Raw genomic sequence first — 24,627 nt, 5'->3', positions numbered from 1 at the left:
AGCCATTTTCACTTCAGTTAGGCGCTTTTGGTAACCATCCACAAGCTTCTGGCAAGCTTCTGGTTGAATCTTTGACCACTCCTCTTGACAGAATTGGTGCAGTTCAGTTAAATTTGATGGCTTTCTGACATGGACTTGTTTCTTCAGCATTGTCCACAAGTTCTCAATGGGGTTTAAGTCAGGACTTTGGGAAGGCCATTCGAAAACCTTAATTCTAGCCCGATTTAGCCATTCCATTACAACTTTTGATGTGTGTTTGGGGTCATTGTCCTGTTGGAACACCCAACTGCGCCCAAGACCCAATCTTTGGGCTGATGACGTTAGGTTATCTTGAAGAATTTGAAGGTAATCCTCCTTCTTCATTATCCCATTTACTCTCTAAAGAACCAGTTCCATTGGCAGCAAAACAGACCCACAGCATAATACTACCACCACCGTGCTTGACGGTAGGCATGGTGTACTTGGGGTTAAAGGCCTCACCTTTTCTCCTCCAAACATATTGCTGGGCATTGTGGCCAAACAGCTCGATTTTTGTTTCGTCTGACCACAGAACTTTCCTCCAGAAGGTCTTATCTTTGTCCATGTGATCAGCAGCAAACTTCAGTCGAGCCTTAAGGTTTCGCTTTTGGAGCAAGGGCTTCCTTCTTGGACGGCAGCCTCTCAGTCCACGGAGATGCAAAACACGCTTGACTGTGGACACTGACACCTGTGTTCCAGCAGCTTGTAATTCTTGCAGATCTGCTTTTTGGTGTTTCTCGGTTAAATCTTCACCCTCCTGACCAATTTTCTCTGAGCAGCAGGTGATAGCTTGCGTTTTCTTCCTGATCGTGGCAGTGACAAAACAGTGCCATGCACTTTATACTTACAAACAATTGTTTGCACTGTTGCTCTTGGGACCTGCAGCTGCTTTGAAATAGCTCCAAGTGACTTTCCTGACTTGTTCAAGTCAATGATTCGCTTTTTCAGATCTATATATGTATATTTTTGACCCAGCAGATTTGATCACTTTTTCTGTTAACCCATAATAAAGTCATAAAAGAACCAAACTTCATGAATGTTTTTTGTGACAAAGAAGTATCTGTTCCAATCACTCTATCGGAGAAAAATCTGAGTTGTAGAAATAACTGGAAACTCAAGAGAGCCATGACATTATGTTCTTCACAAGTGTATGTAAACTTTTGACCACGACTGTATGTCAGAGCAGAGGAGGACCTCAAGGATAGAGGCAGAGATAGGTACTACCGAGCGTGTCAGCAGCCACCACCGGCAGACAGGAGAGATTTGACGATTTCTCAAACATTAGTAAACCACTGCAACTGTGTTTGTAACTAGGAAATGCAGTTTCACGATAATTATAGGTCAAATAATAGAATTATGACGTCATCCCAATAAATCCAATAACATTATTAATAGGACCGATAATATACGTCCAATATTTTTGGCACGGTGTTGGTGGATTGGGATGTGGTTGTTGTTTCCACGCCTGCTTTGCCAGTACAATGCATCAGTAACTGTGTGTGGTTTAGGAAGACGGAGTTTTGCCACAAATCAAGCGCTCCCTTTCTGTGATGTAACGCTCAAGTGACGGCAGTGTGCAGCACGGCTGGCTAGTAAACAACGAGCATGGGGTCAGTAGTGTGGGATTTTTTTTCAAGTTATCAGTCGAAAATGCTTCAGTTGCAATTTGTAACACATACAAAGCCGAAGTTCCACAAGGAAGGAAAAAGTTGTCGAGCTACAACACATCTTAATAAGCCCCTTAAAAGATCACAATCGCTTCCATGGTGTTTTAAAAGAGTATGACGCGCGAACTGCAAATGAAGCTGCCAATCCAATTCCAAAGCCAGCTACGTGGCTAAATGATGGCGCTAGACGACCAGCCCTTTTCCCTCGTCTAGAACAGGATTCAGGCGGCTACTTCGTCATTTGGAGCCCAGGTTTATTACTCCAAGCCGCCACCACTTTTCAGATGAATGTTTACCGATGATGAGATCACCACACTCCTCCATACTTTGATCGGCAACCATTCATGGGACATATAAGTTTCACCACTGACATATGGACATGTAATGTTAGTTCTGTCATCATGCCTGGTCTGACGGCGCAGTGACTGGACAAGGATTTCGTACTGTTCAGAGAAGAAACCTCATGCTTCATTGAAAATGGGTTCACTAACTGCCATTTATTATAAGGCAAGCCATTCATCCTTTTTGTTCTACCATATTTTTGATAATGAGGAATGCGCTTTCACTGAATTTATAACTTGTTTCAGTGTCTTAGTTATTCACTTTTTGATACTGCAAAAAGTCTTAATGCACTTTTTGTTTCATTTGAATTTATACAGACATTTACCTGTAAGTACTTCTTTACTTGAATCCTAGCCTTGGCCTAGATAGTTACCCTTCTAGAGGCCTTATTTTTCCATTATTGAGCAATGAACCTTACTATGGCAATCAGCAAATGTTTGCATTTTACAGTGTCATTTTTACAAGTCATTGAGAGGCCTTTTGGTTATTGATAGGCTTGCTGTCCCATAATTACCAGGCTAGGTAAGTTGTTTCATGGAAGACCACAAGTCTCCTCTCCTGTTGAACCAAATGTTTTTATCTTATGACAAAGCACAATACCTGTTGGGTTTATGTTTTAGTTCAGTGCTCATTGTTCAGGGGAACATAACTTCAATGACATTGACCGATTGATTGTGATTGACTCAAATTATATTTATTTCAAAAAATAAATATGGGCACTTCATTTAAAGTCAAGATTGTTCTTGTCTTTGTTTTGTTTATTATAATAATGTTCATGTTATCATGAAAAATCTGGTCAGGTCAAAGGCAAAATCTATATTGAATCCGCCACTAGTATTTTTTACCTCCAGGTGTTCAAAAACTCAGATGAATATACATTTAAAAAAGTATCTATGTATTATCGGCAATTTAGGGAAGTTCCTTTTTATAGCCGCTTTTTTAGTACGGCACCCAATCTGTTCCCAATGAATATGTTCACCTGTGGTATGTTCCAAACAGGTGTTTGATGAGCATTCTTAATTTTCTCCGTCTTTTTTACTGTTTTTAAACTGATTATTAACAAAGACCTCATTCTTGTAGACGAGATGTTTGGAGATTTTGAAGACCTGGAAACGGGCGAAGTCCACAAAGGTGAAACTGAGGCACAGAATGAAGCTGAGGTAAGCTTGGAAAGTTTATTACTGACAGATTAACATGGAACTATATCACTCAATGGCTGCTAGTGACAGCTATAGCCGTCTAGTCCATTTTGACTGGCAGGGCTGGGTGTGGTCTTTCGACATCAGCCCTTCCTACCAGCTCCAAATTGATTGGACGTCAATCTATGTCAATGTCAGCCAATAAGTAAATACTGTATGAAATGAAATAAGTCTTTGGTAAGCTTTTGTAAAACACTGGTGCAGTATTATAATTAAATGATTCAGTAGAATCACTGTTAGGTAGGGTCAGATTTCTGCCTTGTATATGACTTTTTTAAATTAAATATAAATGATGTTTTTTAATTGTGACCAACAGAATAGTGAGAGTGATAAAAATGAGGATGCTGAAGAGATTCCGATGAAGGTGGATGAGGATGAAGTCCAGAAAAACAAACGTTTGGACAAAAAACGCAGGCTGAAAGAGCGATTTGATGCAGAGTATGATGATGAAGATGCCACATACTTTGATGACCTGAAGGAGGAGATGCAGAAGCAGGCAGAGGTATTCACACATGTCACGCACATGTCATTTCTTTGACACAGGTTCTAATGCTTAGAATTTTGTAAAAGAAAAATCCTTCATTGACCTGAGTGTTTTGTATTGCCATAACATTCAAAGTAAATATTCACACTTCATCTTATTGATTAACTGTATTGCTAATAATGCCACTGCTCCCAAAAACAGGAATGGCAATTTACTTACAAGTCTAAATTCTTCAAAACTAAATAACTAAAAAATAAATTAATTTGAATTTCCTGAAAGAAAATGTTGCATTTTCCGCACTGTAAGGCACACCTAAAACACTTCAATTTTCACAAAAGCAGATAGTGCGCCTTTTATATGGATCAATATTAGTTAATCATGGCATGATATTCCCTTTAACGCAGCTAACTCTAATGGATTCATCATGCAACCCCAACTACTACTACTACTGCGCGTTATAATGCAGTGTGCATGTGTGAAAACTGTTTTAAAATAAGCCATTCACTGAACGTGCGGCTTATATTCATATATTATAGTTCGGAAAATACGCTATGTTAAAAGTTCGCAACCCACTAAAAACTGAATCCAGCATCTGAATGTTTAATTGTTTCAACAATACCAATGAAATGATTGCGTATGTCATTTTCTATTTCTGAACCTTATTTTAATTTGTATTTGTCCACAGCTGAACAGGAAGGAATTTGAGGATCTGGATGATGAGACAAGAGTGCAGTACGAAGGTTTCCGGTCAGGAATGTATGTCAGGTTGGAGATCACCTCTCTACCCTGTGAGTTTGTCACCAACTTTGATCCTCACTACCCCATCATTCTGGGTGGCTTGGGCTCCAATGAGGGGAGCGCTGGATACCTTCAGGTATGTGCATTTGATTCATTTTTATGTATGTTTGGACAAGGTTTTTCCTTTACTTATGTGTGTACAGAGGTGGCTAGTAAGGTGTTTTTTAATCTGTCACTTTTATATGAGTAACTTTTTGAGAAAAATGTGCTTTGAAGTGTCGTTTTACCACGCCATACTTTTTACTTGAGTAGATTTGTGAAGAAGCGGCACTCTTACTCTGCTACTTTGGGCTACACAAGAGTAATTATATTTTTCTTCTTTAGTCTACATATTCGATTTGACTTTGTTTTTGCCGTAGATTCCCACAGTGGCTCAACCAGTTTCGCCAATTAGACATCGGAAAAATAATCACATAACTCCATTTTGGCCTGATATGGTCATGAAGCAGTTTATAGTACAGTACAGTACAGGTAGTCCCCGGGTTATGAATGAGTTCCGTTCCTATGCTGGCGATGTAACCCGAATTTCCGTGTATATTGGAACTAACCCTTTAAGTACTCCTAAATACCCCCAAAATCTCAAAGTAACTATCCAAAAACATGTATTATACTGTATGTCATTTCCCCAAGATTTTGAAGCTGAGTCCTACAGTGAGCTTAAAGTGCCTCTGACAGGATAAAAAAAGTCTTACATAGTAGGCCTGAACGATATTGGAAAAAACTATTGTTGCGATTTTTTTGAGGTTTGCAATATATTGCGATATTTTATTGCGATATTAAAAAATATATATATCTATCTTTTTTAAAGAAATTTTCACTAAATGACTTGAAAAGCTGTTTGGAAATACTTTACATAACACACCGTGACCACAGTGTATTCATATAATACCGTTTCATTTGTGAATGATGAAGATTGCTGTATGAATGGATCCAGGAAGCCATGTCTGCACAAAATAGATCATTTATTGAACACAATATTTTACACTTCAACAGCAGCAAATACATTAAATGATAAATAAAAGAGCAGGTGCATTAGTCCCCTAAGTTTTTGACAAAATATAACAATAAATAAAAACTTCTGTAAAATAACAACATAGTTGTCAACACATTTGAACAAAAATATTAAATATGACAAATAAAAGAGTTGTTCACAAACTATAACAATAAATAAAAACCTCAGTAAAACAACAAAGTTGTCAACATATTTGAACAAAAATATGAAATATGACAAAAGAGTTGTTCACAAACTATAACAAATAAAAACCTCAGTAAAACAACAAAGTTGTCAACATATTTGAACTTAAATATTAAATCTGACTAATAAAAGTGCAAGTGCATTAGTCCCCTGAGTTGTTTACACAAAATATAACAATATTAAACTGCAAAACGGCAACAAAGTTGTAAAAATATTTCAACAAAAATATTAAGTATCAAAACTTTATGTGCAACTGTACTATATATAGTTATTTGAAAAATACGATTTACAATAAATTTAAATATAAAAGAAACAGAAACTCAATTGAACTTGTAAATAATTGAACTGAATAACTGCAAATAACTGTGATGAATAACAGAACCATTTTAACTCCCAAATTTCCTGCCTTCCTGATAGCTGTCACATGAATAAAAAGAAGAAAAGACATTCCTGCAGCTGTGTTATGTATTTGTCTGCATATCGTCCAGCTTACTTGCTCAGCAATTCTCAACTGGGTCTCATAGGTTTTTGGCCAAGACTATTAGTTTATCCACTGTAGCAGGCTTGAGACAAGAACGTTGGCACGTAACAATGTTCCCACCTGTGCTAAAAAGCCTCTGATGGGAAGGTCGTAGCAGGAATGCATAGATACCTGCGTTTTAAATGGTCCCACAAGTTTGACAGATTACTTCTTGTTGAGGGAACCACGGCGAGGCACTGTCGACAGGGCTGTTTTTTGTCCTTTATAGTCTTGTTCTTGCCAAAATACATCCAAAACTCCTTTTGGATACAGTCTTCCTCGCTCCTCCAACGTGTTGCTTGCTTGCTTTCACTTTGAGAACGGGCCCTCCTCCCTCCGCTCTGCTGTTCGGCCCCTCCTCCCTCCACTCCGCTGTCGCAGGGGGAGGGGGAGGAGTCGATGACTTGCTGGAGGGAAAGAGAAGCTGTGCGCTCTCCTTCCCTCTCCTTCCTCAAAACAAACGTTTGTGGATTAAAAAAAATGAAATGAAAAAACTATCGCACGTCCTTGCGATGGCACTATTGCACATGCGCACATCGCGATGGCGATGTTTAAACGATATATCGTTCAGGCCTATTACATAGCATTAATATTAGAGCTGGGAATCTTTGGGCACCTAACGATTCATTTACGATTCAGAGGCTCCGATTCGATTATAAAACGATTATTGATGCACCCCCCTCCTTTTTCTTTTTTCTTTTTTTTTTTAATGTTTTGTAAATTAGTTCCAAAATTGTTCCAAAATACTCTCAAGCTAAACCAAACTACTATTTCAGTATCAAGTTAACATATAGCAGTAAACAATTTTTTTAAAAAAATTTTTTTTATAATGTTTTGTAAATTAGTTCCAAAATTGTTCAAAAATACTCTCAGGCTAAACCAAACTACTATTTCATTATCAAGTTAACATATAGCAGTAAACAAATATACAAAAATAACAGTAAACAAAAAACTAACTCCCCATTCTGTATCAGCAGCTTTAAACTACATTCAATTAATTTAATGTTGTGAATCAACCGTTAAAGTTGTTAAAATTGCTCCCGTTATTCCATAATTTCCCATTTGTCTACTTTAGACATGTGAAAGTTTTAAAAGTATTTTAAAGATAGATTCAAGTCAATATTTTACCGATTTGGGAGTATTTTAGATAAAAAGTTAATTAGGTTCCCTCGGAAGGTTCGCTACAACAGCCTTGCAGGGAAGTGTACTGCTTTAAGATGGCGGCCGTTTACGAACGCCCGCATCTAGCTTTTTGTAGATGTGCTGCTAACGCTATCGAATCTATTACGCATCTAGTCCTATATAAATGATATCTATCGTAACATTATGTGGATGTACTTTGTAGCAGCTTTTCGGCAGCAGTCAGGTATGTTGTTGTGTTTTTTATCTCGTAGCATGAGTTGAGCTCGAGCCGTGAGTTGAGCATTGGCATTAACCGAGGGGCCAGGTAATGAGAAACATGATGTTTAGCTACTCTCGTGCCGTTCTTCATTGTGCCGAAGACCGCGCGGCGCGCTGAGTGTGTTGGACTTTCGCTTTACTTGGCATATTTCAATAATTGGAATTTGGATGTTTGAGAATCGTTCACGAATCTTCCACGGCCGAATCGCGAATAATCTAAGAATCGGAAATTTTGCACACCTCTAATTAATATGTAAATAAAAATCATATTTTGAGACGATTCGACTATATACAACAATTTAGCCAAGCGCAGATGATGAAAAATTAGTCTTTTAATCTGCTGTTTAGCACCGCCTGTCATTATCGCGCTCCAGCGTCCCCAGCTGGGTGTTTACATGCGCAGCGTAACAATTTCAGCTGATTTAGAATTCAACCCATTGAGGGGGATGATTCAAAATGAGGAAAATGCGACAGAGAGCAGCAAAATATCATCATTATTTCAATCTCTCTACTCCAATAAACACTTACCTAAGTATTTCTCCCCAATTGCTAAATAAATAGCAAATAATATTCCTGTGCTAAATGGAATATGAATGAATAAGAATTCATTGATTCAGTATGACAGGGCAAAATTAATGCGTAATAGTCAAAACTGCCGACTTCTTAAGCCTCCCGAACGGTATTTTATGCCACCAGAGTTAATCCGGCTTTTGTCATTTCCCTGCCCCGGCTTCGGAGACGCAGGAAACAGCGTAAACAAAACAGGAGGCGTGACAGCTAGCCGACATGCTAACCCAAACCGAGCAGCTTTTCCAAGTCTTTTTCTTGCCTTTCAAAAACCAAAAATCACACAAAACTAGCCCTACTCTTGCCACACACGGCGGTGGGGTTGATTGTCTTCACCGATCGGCCAGCCCCCGGCGGCGAGCAAGTTACAGCTCGTCGTTCTGCTGCTGCCCCGGCGGGCAGGCAGTGCTCTGGGAGAGAGTGGAATGAACGCCGAAAATAGCGCATTGTCTGTGGACAAACCGGCCGATGTCGGTGCGGGGGGCTGCTTGGGGCCAAGCCAAGGAAATCGCTCTGTAGGCGGGCACGCCTTGTCGCCGGCCATGTGGCATCCTCGGTGGATAGGGAGTATTGTCACCCACAAAATGCAAGACACCTCCTTATCAAAACGTTTGCCATGATCTCACTATGTGACGTAATATCGAACAAGAAGCTTACTCACTTCCCTGTCTGTTCCTCGGTTGTCTGACTTGTTTTGGCCGTCGCGGTGAACAAGGATCTTTTGTGTAGCAACAAAAGCCTGCAGCAAATTGGGCTGGCGTAAGGCAAAAATAAATTAATCCACAAAATCAGATGAAACTGCAGTCCTTCTGCATGCTATATAGTATTGGCTGTACTGTGAGATGGTTACTCGGCTGACCTCACATTCGCCTTCTTCCTCAACCTGAGACTGTAGCCGGAAGTCACTCATTTTCATGGCGCAGGATTAAAAAAAACTGAATAAATATATCGATCGCTTCCACACACATCCAAGGGGTCCATTTCATTCAGGAGCATAAAATACCACATGCAATATGAAATAAACATGCTTTTTTGTGTCATGGGCACTTTAAGTTCCGTAATGACGATGTCTGACGTCCGTCTGGTTTGCTGACTTTATTCAGCTGCTCATGACATCAACATTTGCAGAATATAACTAAAATAAAAATGAAATTAAATCAGTTTCATCTTCAATGACAGAAATTTAAATTTTCCTTTGTAACTAGCTGCTGATACAGCAAAAGCTATCCACACAAACGATTAGCATGTATCAGTTAACGTCCTTACTTCATCAAAAACAATCACATAAACTCATCCCAAGTATTTGACCACAATTGAAAATGCATAATACACAGTATAAAATGTGTTGTGTATATATATACAGATGTGGCTTCCGTGCATGCTTCACCGTCAACAAATGTGCGCGCAGGCTTGCATGCTTTCCCCTGTCTCTCTCCCTCGGCTGTACAACTTCTTTGTTGGAACAAATGCGCTCTTCCTCGTGTGTGCGCGTGCTTGTGCACTCTTCTTCGTGTGCGCAAATACGTTCTTCTTTGTGTTTACATGCGCTCTTACTCACGTGCCATGAGTACAACCTGCTCTACGCATACTGCGCCAAGATAAAAGCATGCATCACAAAACAAAAGTCAACATTATAAAAAAAAAAAAAAAAACTAAACAAAACGACACTGGTGTCATAAAGTTGAAATCACGTAAGTCAGGTACGTCGTAACCCGGGGACTACCTGTGTAATAGCAGTTCGTATACATGACTTGCTGAGGAAAAGAGTTACTCATTACTTGAGTATTGTCTTGACTGAATACTTTTTTACTTGTACTTGATTAGTTTTTTGAATGACCACTTTTACTTTTGTAATGAAGTTGTTACTCTAGAGTAACATTTTTGTCTTCTCTACTCACCTCTGTGCGTGGACATTCATGTGTGTCTCTTGCAGATGAGATTGAAGAAACACCGCTGGTATAATCGCATTTTGAAGACACGAGATCCACTCATCCTATCCCTGGGCTGGCGTCGCTTCCAGACCATCCCCCTTTACCATATTGAGGATCACAATGGAAGACACCGTCTTCTTAAATACACACCACAGCACATGCACTGTAGTGCTTCCATCTGGGGTAGGTTAGAACAGTACCATAAACACAAGGGAACTAAAAATCATGGTCTCTTGGTCGAACTGCAACTATTACATGGATAGTTAATTAAACTCTTGATCATCTTTATAAAGTTGAAAACAATAATTATGTCGCTTTTATTCATGATAAACAAGAAATTATTTCAAACTAATGTTGCATAGAATACACATACATACATTCCAATTATGTCTGTGATTATTATTCAGATTGATTAAACTGAGATAATCAGTTGCTTTCATGGACTTCTTGGGTCAGCCCAAATACCTTTAAAATAAATGTAATATCGTTCTGGATTGGCGATCTTTTGTAGGAGCGACCAGAAGTAAGACAGCAAATTCAGGTATTTCAATGCTAGGCACAAGGATTGTCATTGTTTACAGATGTTGTTTGTACATGCCAGCATGGTTACTGTCCCACCTCCCAGTTGTCCACAACAGTGTTGTTTCCGACAGGTCTTTTAATTTACGTCTTAGTCTTTTGGACGATAATACTTATTATTAGCCTTAGTCATATTTTAGTCATCTCAAACTGTCTTCGTCTAGTTGGAGTCGATGTTTACTAAAAATGTTTTCGTCTGTAAAACAAAACAATTACTCAATAAATAACTAAATAAAGGTTTCCAATTACTTCGAATGAACATTTACAGACGAGCACATAGTGTAGCATCTGCCAGGACAATGCCAATTTGGTGATAATATACTCTCAGCAGGAAAACGGTACATTATTTGCAATTGTACCCACCTAGACGCAACGAACTGTATGTATAGAGTAAAAAAGGTTTGTCCAAGAGTGTGAAGATGCTCACCGTTAGCTAATGCGAATGCTATGCGTACGCTACGAGTTACATTTTGTGTGTGATGACCACACAGCACAGACCTTTACAGGCTAAAGCAACATTGCATGGTCTCTCTGGCGAATATAAGAAAACAGATCTTACCATGTGTGCCTGGAGAGTAGAGAGGACACTATTAAGTGGGGGCGGAAGCGCACCACGTCACATTAGTGACACAACCAGACACTGCTAGATGCAGGCTAACTACACATCAAATGTCACACATTGTGAGCATGTGACGGAAATATGCGCATTTTTGTCTCGTCGGACAAAAACTGGTATTATGTTCGTTATCTTTAGTCTCCCAAAACACGATTCTAGCTCGTTATCGACTTGTGATCGTCATGGAAAAAGTGTTCGTTGACGAAATATTTTTGTTATCGTCCTCATTGTCGAAAAGAACACTGCTCCACAAGAGTGGTTGGAAAGCAATGCCTTTGGTTTGTTTAATTGGTTTAGAGACAGCACTGAAATTAAATGAAATTAAAGCTGTCTTCTTTCTGTTTTGTAACAAGCAGGGCACTAGTTTACTGTGACATCTAGCGGTTGAGATGAAAACTCAAAGTAAAATGAAATATTCTGCACCTTGCCCTGTATTCTGTGGACTATTAAGCAATGAAATTTGTGGTGAATTCACAATCAGGGATCTCTCGCTTAGCTTAATTTCTGTACTACTGCTGAGAAAAAACATAATAGACTTCAAAGTAAATCTTTAGGTAAAAAAAAAAAACTGAAGAGTACAATTTTGACACGGAGTTAAATGCATTTAATTAAAGTGCCTGTGACACGAAAAAGCATGTTTATTTCATAATACACGCGGTATTTTATGCCCCTGAATGATATGGGCCGCTTGGATGTGTGTGGAAGCGATCGCTATTTTTATTTAGTTTTTTTAATCCCGCGCCATGAAAATGAGTGACTTCCGGCTTCGGTCTTGCATTGAGAAGGAGGGCGCTGTGACGTGTACGGTAGAAAACGTCCTCTTCACGCTACAGTGTACTGTTGTGTATGAGGACGAAGGATTCAGCTGATTTTGCGGATTAATACGTTTATTTTTCGCATCACGCCAGCCAAACGGCTGCAGAAAAATCATTCTGTATGAGGGAGAGGCGTATGCACCTTTTTGGAGTTTCAAAAGGTTCCCATTCACCGTGGATATTTACTGTGGGACCATTGGACTTATGAGGAAGTGAGTAAACATCTTGTTTTGTATTATGTCAAATACGAATGCAGCGATTACCAAGTAAACACTACAAACTTCCTTTAAATGAAGGACTACTTACGTTCGATCATTGATAGGCATGTAAAAAGCTCTCCAAATGCTAATTAGCAGCACCACGTTAGCTGCACAACAAATCCAGCCACCCTCCTCCGGGGAACAAACTGTAAATTGCTCTCCGCCGGGCGGTTTGCCGATCCACTAAGACAATCGACAACCGGGTCGTCATGTCAAATAATCCAGGATAGTTATGTGTGATTTTCCACTTCGAAGACTTTGAAACATCACTCGGTTCAAGTTAGCATGTCGGCTAGCTGTCACGGCTTCTGGTTTGTTTACATTTTCCGAAGCCGGGGAAGGGAAATGACATATGTCCGATTTAGGTGTCATAAAATATCGTTCGGGAGGTGCGACAGTAAAGGTGAAGTCGACATTTTTGACCATTATGGAGTAATTTTGCCATGTCGTCCTGAATAAATGCATTTTTATTATTTCATATTCCATTCAGCACAAGACTGTTATTTGTCATGAACATGCCATTTATTTAGCAATTGGGGAAAATACTTGGATAAAAAGAATATCCTGTAAAAATATTGAAGTAAAGAGACAAAAACAATGACATTTTGCCGCTCTCTTCGTCGCGTTTTCCTCGTTGTGAATAGTTCCCCCTCGACGAGCTGACTGGTCCTTCTCAAGCCATTTATATAGCTATTGGGGAAAATACTTGAATAAAAAGACTATCCTGTAAAAATATTGAAGTAAAGAGACAGAAACAATGACATTTTGCCGCTCTCTTCGTCGCGTTTTCCTCGTTGTGAATAGTTCCCCCTCGATGGGCTGACTGGTCCTTCTCAAGCCATTTATATAGCTATTGGGGAAAATACTTGGATAAAAAGAATATCCTGCAAAAATATTGAAGTAAAGAGACAGAAACAATGACATTTTGCGGCTCTCTTCGTCGCGTTTTCCTCGTTCTGAATAATTCCCCCTCAATGGGCTGAATAGTAAAACTGATGAGCCCAGTCTACCGCTGACGTCATCCACCTGTTGGGGACGCTAAAGCCCTATAATGGTAGGCGTGGCTAACCGGCAGATTAAAAAACTAATTTCTCGTCATCTGTGCTTTTCTAAATTGTTGTATATAGTCGAATCGTCTCAAAATATGATTCTAACTCACATAATAATGCCATTTAAGACTTTTTTTCTCGTGTCATATGCTCTTTAAGTAACCAGAGTAAAACCAACTCATAATAAATGTGATTACTGTAGATGGCGTTAATACAGTTATAAAATATATAATGATATAGAAACCATTTATAAGGCTAAGCTTATTGTGTCACTGAAAGTGCTATATAAAATAATGTATCAAATCTACTGCACTATTATTACCTACTTTTTCCTCCTCTGAAGGTCCAATTACACCACAGGGAACCGGATTCCTGGCTCTGCAATCAGTGGCGGGAGTTAAAGTAAGTCTTCTCAGTATCAGTGTTGTTAAGCTTACTTCAAAAAAGTAATTAATTACGGTTACAAATTTCTTCTCCCAAAAAGTAATTGCGTTAGTAACTCAGTTACCTGAATGTAAGAGTAATTAGTTACTTGGAAAAATAACTGGAGTTACCTTTCATGTTATTTTTTCATTCCCCCCCAAAAAAAACAGTAACCTTGGTTTTGTTTGGAAGTCATTTGATAGAATAGAATAGAAAGTTTTAAAACAGTTTTATCATTTAAAGATAAATTCAGGTCAACATTTTGCCAATTTAGGATTATTTTAGATAAAAAAGTTACTTAGGTTTGCTAGGGAGGTTCTCTACAACAGAGCCTTCCTGAGAAGTCTACTGCTTTAAGATGGGGCTGTTTACTAATGCCGGCAAGTCTATCACCGTTGTGTCTGTCATTTCGCATCTAGTTCTATATATATGTGATATCTAGCATATCTATCTACTGTAGCATCATGTGGGCGTAGTTTGTAGGCGATCGGCTACAGTCGGGTATTATTGAAGCCAACTAGCATCGCATTTGCAACGGCGTCATAACTTCCTTCCCTCCTCAACACTTCTGCTCTGCTCTCTCGTCTCCGTGAGTCCGTGTCTTTGACTTTTCTCGTGTCATTCAACCAACGTAGTAACGCGTAGAGAAACACGCCTTTACATCGTCAGTAACGGTAACGGCGTTGCCAAGTTGAAAAAAGTAATTAATGGGATTACTCACTACTGAAAAAAAATAACGCCGTTAGTAACGCCGTTATACTCTAACGCCGTTATTAAAAACACTGCTCAATATACAAGCCAAACTTAGCCAACAAATAAACTAAGTTGGAAACGAAATCACACTGCCAATTGTTCAAAGATTCTGTACTTTTCGCACAACTTCTCTAGTGAGGAACTAAAAATTCACAATTGGTATTTGATCCAATCGACAATTATATTCTGTTTCAACTAGAATTGCTATTAAGTTCGACTGTATAGGTCATATGGCATCCTAAAATTTCATTTGTTGCTGCATTGTCTTGCACTAAATGCATTCCCCCCTCCCTGCAGGCCAATTTCCGTATTGCAGCCACAGGAGTCATCCTGGACCTTGATAAGTCGGTGACCGTGGTAAAGAAGCTAAAACTCGTAGGCTACCCTTACAAGATCTTTAAGAACACGTGTTTCATTAAGGTAGGACAATTTAACTATCTCTTTGTCTCTATTTTCAAATACAATGCCATGTCCCTCTAAAGTGTAAAGGAAACCTATTGATACTTTTGGAGTGAGTTTAAGTTTGGCTGCTTTTCGTCTTGGGAAAATTGGTGCCTTTATAGTGGTCCCTCTCTATGTACGCAGGGCATGTTCAATACGGTACTGGAGGTTGCTAAATTTGAAGGGGCGTCTGTAAGAACAGTGTCTGGCATCAGGGGTCAAATCAAGAAAGCTTTGTCAACGCCACCTGGATCCTATAGAGCCACATTTGAGGACAGGCTACTTATGAGCGGTGAGTTTGTTGTTATTACTTTCCTATATTGGATTTAGCAGATCTATATGACTACTACTTGCGTAATACGACCACACTATTAAGTGTTTGAAAGAAATTTGACAGTTTTTTGGCTTCATCATAGAAATATAGAATCACAGTACATTTAGCATCCACTCATCTGTAACACGTCTAAAATTGACCAATTTTGGGTGGTTCTACATAAATGGATCTGCTTACTATCGCTTGTGCAAGGCCATAGATCTTTTGTTACCATGACAACCAGCAAGCAGCTCTAGCGTGATAAAACTAGGGAATCCGCTATCTGTTAACAGACACCTCAAAGAGTCAAGTCACCTCAAAGAGTCAAGTCGACCCTTAGCGTAGGCGAGGTAGGCGGTCGCCTAGGGCGCCAACCAGTGGATAGGGCGTGAAATTGTTTGGTGGAAAAAGATCATGCTACACTTCCTCATGTTTTCTAACATATCCAGTAGGGGTGTGCCATCTTAGGCACCCCACGATTCGATTCGATTACGATTCAGGGTGCTACGATACGATTATTGAACGATGGTCACGGTATATAAACATTAGCTGTTTCAAAGGCAGCACTTATTTCTCTCAACAATACAATAATATTTACACAGGTGGAATTAATTTCACATCTGGAAACAAAGTGTCTTTAGAAATAAGACTTCTTTTAACCAATATACTTTGTTTTCACAGATTTCTGTACTATTTCGCATGTTTGTAACGTTACCGCTGTACTTAATCATGGTTTTACAAGTTCTGCATATCGAGTAACTTTTGTACACCAACAAACAACTGTTAACTGCTAACTGTTAACATTACAAAAACAACAACAATAAAGGCTAAACAGTACAAAGGGTTCGTGTACTCACCTCTTAGAGACGCACACGGGACTTAGCAACACACTCAGGACATTTGTCAAATGACATGACTTGAAATTACTGGACAACTGAAAGACAAGGAGCAACAAATTATCTCTCTTCCCTCTCGCTCTTAAAAATAACTTGTGCACATAAGAGGGCGCAAAGCGCGACCGCCAGGACCCTGTCTGTCTCATACACAAATTTATTTTCGAGTCTTTTGAACTGGAGTAAATCTCTCACTCAGTAACTTCAACTGCATCCCACATAACATTCTGCGTGCGTCCATTAAAGGTGTCTGGGCGGCAGACGTGTCTTGAATTTCATTGCGCTACTAGCGGCTGTCATAATGTTACTAGGGAAAATCATCGTTTTTGAACATTTGAGCATCTTAATCGAATCGTCACGTGTTGAATCTCGATGCATCTAATAATGCATTCAGATAATCCCTGGCAAAATTCAGATGCGCTGGCACATGCAATGGCTTCAAAAGGAGAACCTTCTAAGCAATGTATTATTTTAAACCATGGTGCCGTATTGTTCTACTGACAGTATCCTTTGAAACTGGGCATCCAGCTCCCTTCAGGTCATTTAACAGCTCCTGCCGTGTAGTTCTAGGCTGAGCCCTCACTTTTCTCATCATGAGTGATGCCCCACGAGGAAAGATTTTACATGAAGACCCAGTCACATGTAGATTATCATTTATGTTTAGTTGGGTTCTGTTACTCTAGCAAGGCCAAGAACCACTGAGCTAGAGTATGACGTACTGGTCAGACAGTACGGTCTGAATTATTGATTCATTGTACAGTACTGTCTTGCCAACCTTGAGTGTTTAGGTAAGTTTCTCAAGTTTTGTCTGAAATACACTTCATTTCAACATTAAAAGAGGAGTAAAGAACGTTACTAACATATTTTTGACTGTAATCAATGTCTTTGCAAGTTTAAGCAGCCACATATTTTTTGAAGATTCCTCCCATGAAAAAGGTCTCAATTGGATCTTGCCCAGATTGATCTCTGTACTATATTCGTAGTGGATATAAGAATATGCCAGGTTAGCCAGTGAGCGATTTTTTTTTTGACAATATAGTGTATTTATTTAGCAGAAAATTACAAAAATGACTTAGGAGCTTCCTGACTATTTTGCAGATATTGTGTTCCTGCGCTCCTGGTATCCGGTGTCTGTTCCACAGCTCTACAACCCTGTCACGTCTCTCCTCCTACCTGTGGGTCAGAAGGACAGCTGGTCAGGCATGAGGACACTGGGGCAGCTCAAACATGACCTGGGAATCCGCAACAAAGCCAATCCAGACTCTCTCTACAAGGTAAACTCCGCTTCTGAAGTGATGATAAAGCCTTGTCAAACAAAACATTTCGGTTAAATACAGATCAAAATCTTAACACCAGTTGAAAAATAACTAGAATAGAGGAGAGTATAGAGGAGTTTGAAAAAAGCACTATTAAAAAACGTAATTTATTAAAAACAACAATAAAACTGAAATAGACCGTTTATCAGCTGATCAATAGTTTAAGACCATCGCTCAAAAACCAGAACAAAAAATGTTAATTGGGAAATCACTGTCGTCTACCATAAAACTTCAAATGGTGTGCGTTTTATTAATGGCCATGCACATACAAGAGTTTGCGATTAATATTTTATAAAAGATAATATCGGTTACCGATGATTGTCGGCCGATTATGGCAATTATGATGTCACACTGATTATCCAGATTTAAAAAAAAAACAACAGATAATGCAATCCTATAATTGTATACTTGATTCAGCTAAATGTGCGCTATCGATGCAGTTTTTTCCAACTCTGCACCGGCGCCTCAACCCTTCCTAAGGCATTTTTGTGCAATTAAGTATTTTCGAAGTATTATTAATATTAATTAATTTGTTTCGATGTTGAATTTTCTACTTGTTCACATTTGGTGTGGAAAAAGTAGCAATAAATTCTTTTTTTGCACCGTAATATTTGCTCTTGTGTATAACTTAAAAATTAATATATACTCTTAGATTTATCCACTTGACATTATCGGTTATCGGCTGTAAAGGAGGAGGAAATTATTGGTTATCGGTATCGGTTGAAAAATGCATCATCATGAATCACTGTAAGTTATACGGTACATTATCTGCAACTTCGGCGTACGTCAGCGACTTGAGTTGTCGCCATGGCGCCATTTCCTGGTTATTTACAGTTGTATAAGTGAGTGGAAATTTGCAGAGATGTGGATGAGTGAATTTGTGAGTTCTTCATCAGAAATTGTTACGACATATTTTGCTCTTAAATTATATTTTTTAGGGTCTTAAAATGTTTTTAAAAGCATGAAATTTGACTTTTTAAACTGTGTAAGAACGTTGACCTGAGGATTTTTCTACCCGGCGAGGTGAGGGGTCAAGGATGCCAGATTGGATAGACAGTATCCAGTCCAATCACACCGTAAAACCTGCCCAGTTCGATTAAAAACAGCCCAAATTCCAACCTCCTGTTCATAAAATGTTTCCCTTTTACAGATAACTGGTACAGTATATGTTTCTACAATTGGATGTGCGAAAAAGACACTCCAAGGAAGCTATTTCAAGCTTCATTGGAGGGTTCCTTCAAAAAAACTGTAGACGTTTGTCGAAAGTAGCCCAAATTTTATCAACCCACCAAATGAATTTCTGTCCCACCCCAAGTCTTTAAAAATAGCCCAATTGGGAGGGAGGTTGTTCATGATCTGAGGTCCTTTTTCATTCAGTGGAGTGGCCCACTAACATTTTGTGTCAATTAATGAAACCGAATGAGATTAAAAGGTGGAAACAATAACAACCAAAATGATTCCAGGATATTGTAAAAGACGGATATGTCTTGATTTTTAAAGGGAAGTGAGAGTTCATTTCCATTTTTTTCCTCGTAGTGTGGAATAATTTTTTATTTTTTTATTTTTTGCAGTTGTGATGTTGTTTATGTTTTTTGTAATTCTATGAATCTTATTCACAACAGCCTGTGGCCCGGACACAAGCACATTTCAATCCACTCCACATCCCCAAAGAGCTTCAGAAGGCTCTTCCCTTCAAGAGCAAACCAAAACAGCAGCAACGCAAAGGAAAGACACCCAGAGACCTCCAGCGGCCCACCGTGATCAGAGAGCCTCACGAAAGAAAGGCGAGTAAAACTCAACAAATAACTTACCATTGTGGTCTTTGAAAAGGGGTGGATGGAGGGATTTCAAAACATGTAGTCCTCGAGTTACGAACGAGTACTGTTCCTACGCTGGCGACGTTACCCTTGCTTTGGTTGGCCAAAACTATACACCGGAGGAGGAAAGATGAATATTTAGATATTTATTTATTTATTTAAACCTAAGATTTCAAATGAGCTTGAACCAAGGATTGAACACCAACTGTGTCAATGTGTGTCTGTACAGTATGTACTGTATGTATGTATAGAAGAATGCACCACATATTGCAAATTTCGAGAGAACATGCAATTGGCCTGCTAACTGTAAGAATGTCAGCCAGAGATGTTTACCATAGATACAATGTTCATTTCGCTACCATTAATCGGTCCCAAGTGCATTGTACACAATTTGGTACGATTTGGCAGACACCAAGTGTGTGTGTGATAGGCAGTGTTTTTAATAACAGCGTTGTAGTATAATTGTGTTACTAACGGCGTTATTTTTTACAGTAGTGAGTAATCTAATTAATTACTTTTCTCATCTTTGCAACGCCGTTACCGTTACTGAGGATGTAAAGGCATGCATTACTATTCGTTACTACGTTGGTTGAATGGCGTGAGAAAAGTCTGAGAAACACGGACTCGGCTCTCTCGGAGGAAAGGGATTGACGCCGTTGCAAACGCGATGCTAAGTGATTCCAATAATACCCGAGTGTAGCCGATAGCCTATAAACTACGCCAACATGATGCTACGGTAGATATCACATGTATATAGAACTAGATGTGAAATGATGGACTCGCCGGCGTTAGTAAACAGTCGCCATCTTAAAGCAGTAGACTTCTCGGGAAGGCTCTGTTGCAGAGAGCCTTTCTAGCGAACCTAAGAAAGTTTTTATCTAAAACACTCCAAAATCGGCAAAATGTTTACTTGAACCTATCTTTAAATGATGAAACAGTTTTAAAACTTGCATAAGTAGACAGAAGGGAACTAAAACAATAACGGGAGCAATTTTAACAACTTTAATGGTTGATTCACAACATTAAATGACTTCCAAACATAGCAAAGGTTACTATCTAGTTATCGGAATATCCGCAATAGCCCTGTGTCGGGTTCAGTTTAGGTTAAAGAATTGGGCAAAGGCCAATTGTCCCAAAAACCCTTTGAGCTTCATATAGTGTGACCTGTTTTTTTTTTTTTTTTTTTTTTTTTTAATGGGAAAAAAAAAAAACATGAAAAGCAATATCAGTTACTTTGCGAAGTAACTAATTACTCTAACATTCCGGTGACTGAGTTACTAATGCAATTACTTTTGAGAGAAGTAATTTGTAACTGTAATTAACTCATTTACTCCGAAAAATGTATAAATACGTTCTATTTTTAATTGTTTCAGTGTCCCAAAAATGTATTTATATATTTTTTAAGGTTTTTTTTTTTTACGGGGAATCTCTGGGTTCTGTTGCACCTAAACTGCAATGCACAATGCTCAAAACTCATTTTTAAGCAATAAAACTGGCCACTGGAGGGCAGTAGCGCATATTGTAAGAACTCATCTCGTGCCAAGAAAGGAACTGAAGAAAAATAGTCAGGAAACGGAAGTTGGAGGAATTTTGTGAAGGCGCGTGATAATTTGAGGAAAATGTGGAGAACGATCGGGCGGAAAAAAGGCAAACGACACTGGAGGAGTGTTTTGAAAAGAAAACGAAACCATCGTCAAAGAAGGATTCAAAAAAATCTTATCTTGATGAGACCGACGGTTACGGCCACAACAGCGTCAGGTTCCACACGCGTTCTGCGGAGCTCACGTTGCGTTACTCCTGAGCCAGAGGTTGAAACCAACGATGAAGATGATGAAAAAAGTGAGACCGATCTTGATCCGGACTCATCAGATTACTGGCAGCCACCTCATTCAACCGGGAGCAGCCGAGAGCCTTCCCCATTATTATGTGCGCACATAGTTCAACAGTTCGATAGTTTAGTTATGTGTAAATAAATTGTTACTTTGCGATCAAAAGCTCTATTTGTCTTGTTGTTTATGATATTTTGTAGAACGAAAACATTATTCAGATGTTTGGGGTGTCACAAAAGCAAAAAATTGCTGTGTTAAAGTCAAAGATATGTTTGAAATATATGCTTTTACAAAAAGCTCAATTTCTGTTTTTTTTTCCATCAAAAATGGGAAAATTGCTCAAACTAAGCTATTTTATAATGCTGATTTCTAAAGAATGGAAAAAGATATGAGCTAACTTTTTTTCCTGCTGAAAGAAGAGAGTCTAATCTTTCTTTTGGTGGGTTCCATGTTTATATAGCAATAGAATGGATTTTTCTGTGGGCCTTGCAAAATCAGTCAAAATCCAGTAAAACGGCCAGGAGCAAAGGGCCTTGCTCTGGTGAAAATGGCTGGGAGTGAATGAGTTAATTACTTTTTTAAAGTAAGATGAGTAATGTGAATGTACATTCGAAACCAGAGCACTCACAGTCACTATTTCCGATTTTCGGGGCATTTACAGGTCACTTTCTCTTGATTTTAGGGCAGTTACAGACCATTTCCTGTTGAGTTTGAGTCACTGCCTATTCATTCCGCGGGCAGTGACCCATAAAATGCCCCAAAATCAACAGACTGAAAATCAACCGGTAATGAGCTGAAATAGCCCCAAAATTACCTTGTTACCTGGCATTGGCTGCCACAAACGGCCAGTGAGGAGCCCGTTTGAAGTGTGAGGGGTTTGTTCGCTGCCACCCTCCCAGTTCAAATGGATTGGACGTCAACTTTTGATACATATAGCAGAATGAAGATAGCTTGTTTTTTCTGTTTATTTGTTGATTTGTAAAATTATAATCGGTATATCGCCATATCGTGAGATTTGTATCGCAAATTGCATCGTATCGTGAGGTACCAAGAGGTTCCCACTAAGCCTGAACGATATATCGTTTAAACATCGCCATCGCGATGTGCGCATGAGCAATAGCCCCATCGCAAGGACGTTCGATAGTTTTTTTGTTTTTCTTATCCCACAAACTTCATGTGCTCGCACAGCCTCCCTCCCTCCCTCCCTTCCTCTCCCAGCTCTTTGTTCCTTTGTCACTGTGGCACACGCTTATTAAAGTTAATGATGTTGACAGATGGTTGTCATTGATCTTGTCAGAGAAGCAGACTGAACATGCGCCTCATAAGTCAATCATCGTTTAACTTGTTAAACAGTTGCTGCGCAAGGAAGCGCGCGCTGGAATGAATGTGTGTGTATGTGTGTGTGTGTCGAGATGTTCGAGGCAGCCAGACATGTTATGTCCTGGCAATAAAGGCTAGAAGCGATCTTGAGTTTGTAATTTCTACATGTCACTCCAGGACTCACAGCCAAGGTAGGTAAACAGAAGCATTTGATAAAGCCAAGCATTTTTCTACTACAGTACTTTATTCTTAGTTAAAAATAATTCGGTGGGACAGTAATGTTTAAAACTGATCATAATTATTACATTTGAAGTGCTTAAAAACCATTTGTTGAAATACACTGTATATATAATATATATGGCGGAAAACACTCAGGTGACTTGAAGTTCCGCTCTGAGACCCCCAATTTGGCCAACTTTCAAAATTGTCGGATATGCATGTGTGATACATCATTGGAAAGCTTAAAATCTCAATTTTCCGGGGGAAGAAAAAATTTTAACCGGAGGGCATTTGAAAAAAAAATTGTAATAATAATTTATACAGCAAAAGCCTATCTGGAGGTGAAAGCACGCGAGAGCAGAATCACAGACGCCATGACTTTAACGAGATATTACCGCGTACTCACCTTGTTTCGATCCAAAAACTCCATGTAGCATGTATCACTGAGTGTCAAGACACAGCTGTGAATGGCCACAGCTGTTTTTTGGGGGAATTTTGTGGGTGAAACATGGTAATATAACAAGGGTCACGATGCAGAAATAGCAGACATCAGGGCGTGGTCGAGATTTTCTTTTTCATATATTTACCTTTTTAAATGGTTTTTTCCCTATTTTTCTTTGTTTGGATTGATTATTTATCATCTAACATATCGGAAAAATGTGACAGAAACAAAAAAAAAAAATACAGTTAAGCGATGGTTATGAGGTAAATATCCGTGACTTTTTTACAAACACCATTTTTTTCATTGTGACGTAATTTAAAAGTTTAAAATATGCGAGAGAATAATTTTATTTTTTTTAACGAAATATTAGACATCAATTAATGATTCAAAGCTAAAAATGACAGACATTTTGAATAATAAACATAATTAATTAGTTTCGTTTTATGGCTGGGTTGGAACAAAAGCGGTTGCGTGACGTCTGCAAACGGGAATTTCTGGGGTAAAACGGATAAATTAAAACTAGTTCGGGGACTTAATGCGCCATGAATCTGCTATGGCAGCATATAGACATATTGTTCTATTTAACACAACAGTTGTTTTGGCTTAAAATACAGCGGTTTCTTTTAAAGAAGAGTGCAAGAGCAGAAACTGCTTTTTCTGTCTTGTCTGTGTTTTCCGCCATATACTGTAGATTGTTTTAAAATAATACTTTGGGGGAAAAAAGTGAAAAAACGTCTTACATGTATCTCTGTCCAATGCTAAATCTGAATAAATACATTGAACACACACCCCAAAAAATTTTTAAAAAAATTTGGGGCGGGGGGGGGCGTGCGCTACTTTGCGGTTTTTTCACTTATCGCGGCGGGTTCTGGTCCCCACTAACGGCGAAAAACGAGGGATTGCTGTACAGTGTGGTCACAGTGAATCATCCAAAGTCTTTTCAAATACCTATTCAAGTCATCAAGTGAAAGTGTCTTTAAAAAAAAACACACACACACACACATACACACACATATATATATATATATATATATATATATATATATATATATATATATACGTTTTTAATATCGCAATATATCGCAAACCCCCCAAAAATCACAACAATAGTTTTTTCCAATATCGTTCAGGCCTAGTTTCCACCCCTAATATATATATATACTATACAGTGGTACCTCTACATACGAAGTTAATCCGTTCCAGGAGCTTGTTTGTAAGTCGAAATGGTCGTATGTCGAGCAGGATTTTCCCATAGGAATACATTATAATTCCATTAATTCGTTCCACAGCCCAAAAACCTGCACTAAATCCTTAAAAAATACTGCTGGTACTATTACAAATGGCAATTACATATAGCAAAACAAATAAATAATAAATAAAAATCGGATTAATAATGTAATAATAATAATAATTCCTGTAA

At 38.7% G+C, this 24,627-nt stretch overlaps 1 protein-coding gene across 2 annotated transcripts in view; it reads left to right on the top strand.

Moving 5' to 3' along the window:
• Positions 1-24,627, top strand: part of bms1 (BMS1 ribosome biogenesis factor) — a 47,136-nt gene that overhangs the window by 20,980 nt on the left and 1,529 nt on the right. For both annotated transcript variants that reach the window (XM_057827066.1, XM_057827065.1), the window contains 9 exons: positions 3,108-3,187; positions 3,543-3,728; positions 4,396-4,584; positions 10,125-10,305; positions 13,785-13,843; positions 14,915-15,037; positions 15,203-15,350; positions 17,363-17,538; positions 19,203-19,364. In XM_057827066.1, coding sequence (XP_057683049.1) covers positions 3,108-3,187; positions 3,543-3,728; positions 4,396-4,584; positions 10,125-10,305; positions 13,785-13,843; positions 14,915-15,037; positions 15,203-15,350; positions 17,363-17,538; positions 19,203-19,364 — 1,304 coding nt within the window. The remainder of the gene's footprint in view (positions 1-3,107; positions 3,188-3,542; positions 3,729-4,395; positions 4,585-10,124; positions 10,306-13,784; positions 13,844-14,914; positions 15,038-15,202; positions 15,351-17,362; positions 17,539-19,202; positions 19,365-24,627) is intronic.

The sequence above is a fragment of the Corythoichthys intestinalis genome, chromosome 21, assembly GCF_030265065.1.
Source record: "Corythoichthys intestinalis isolate RoL2023-P3 chromosome 21, ASM3026506v1, whole genome shotgun sequence".
Taxonomy (NCBI): domain Eukaryota; kingdom Metazoa; phylum Chordata; class Actinopteri; order Syngnathiformes; family Syngnathidae; genus Corythoichthys; species Corythoichthys intestinalis.
This window is presented reverse-complemented; position numbering and strand designations above follow the sequence as displayed.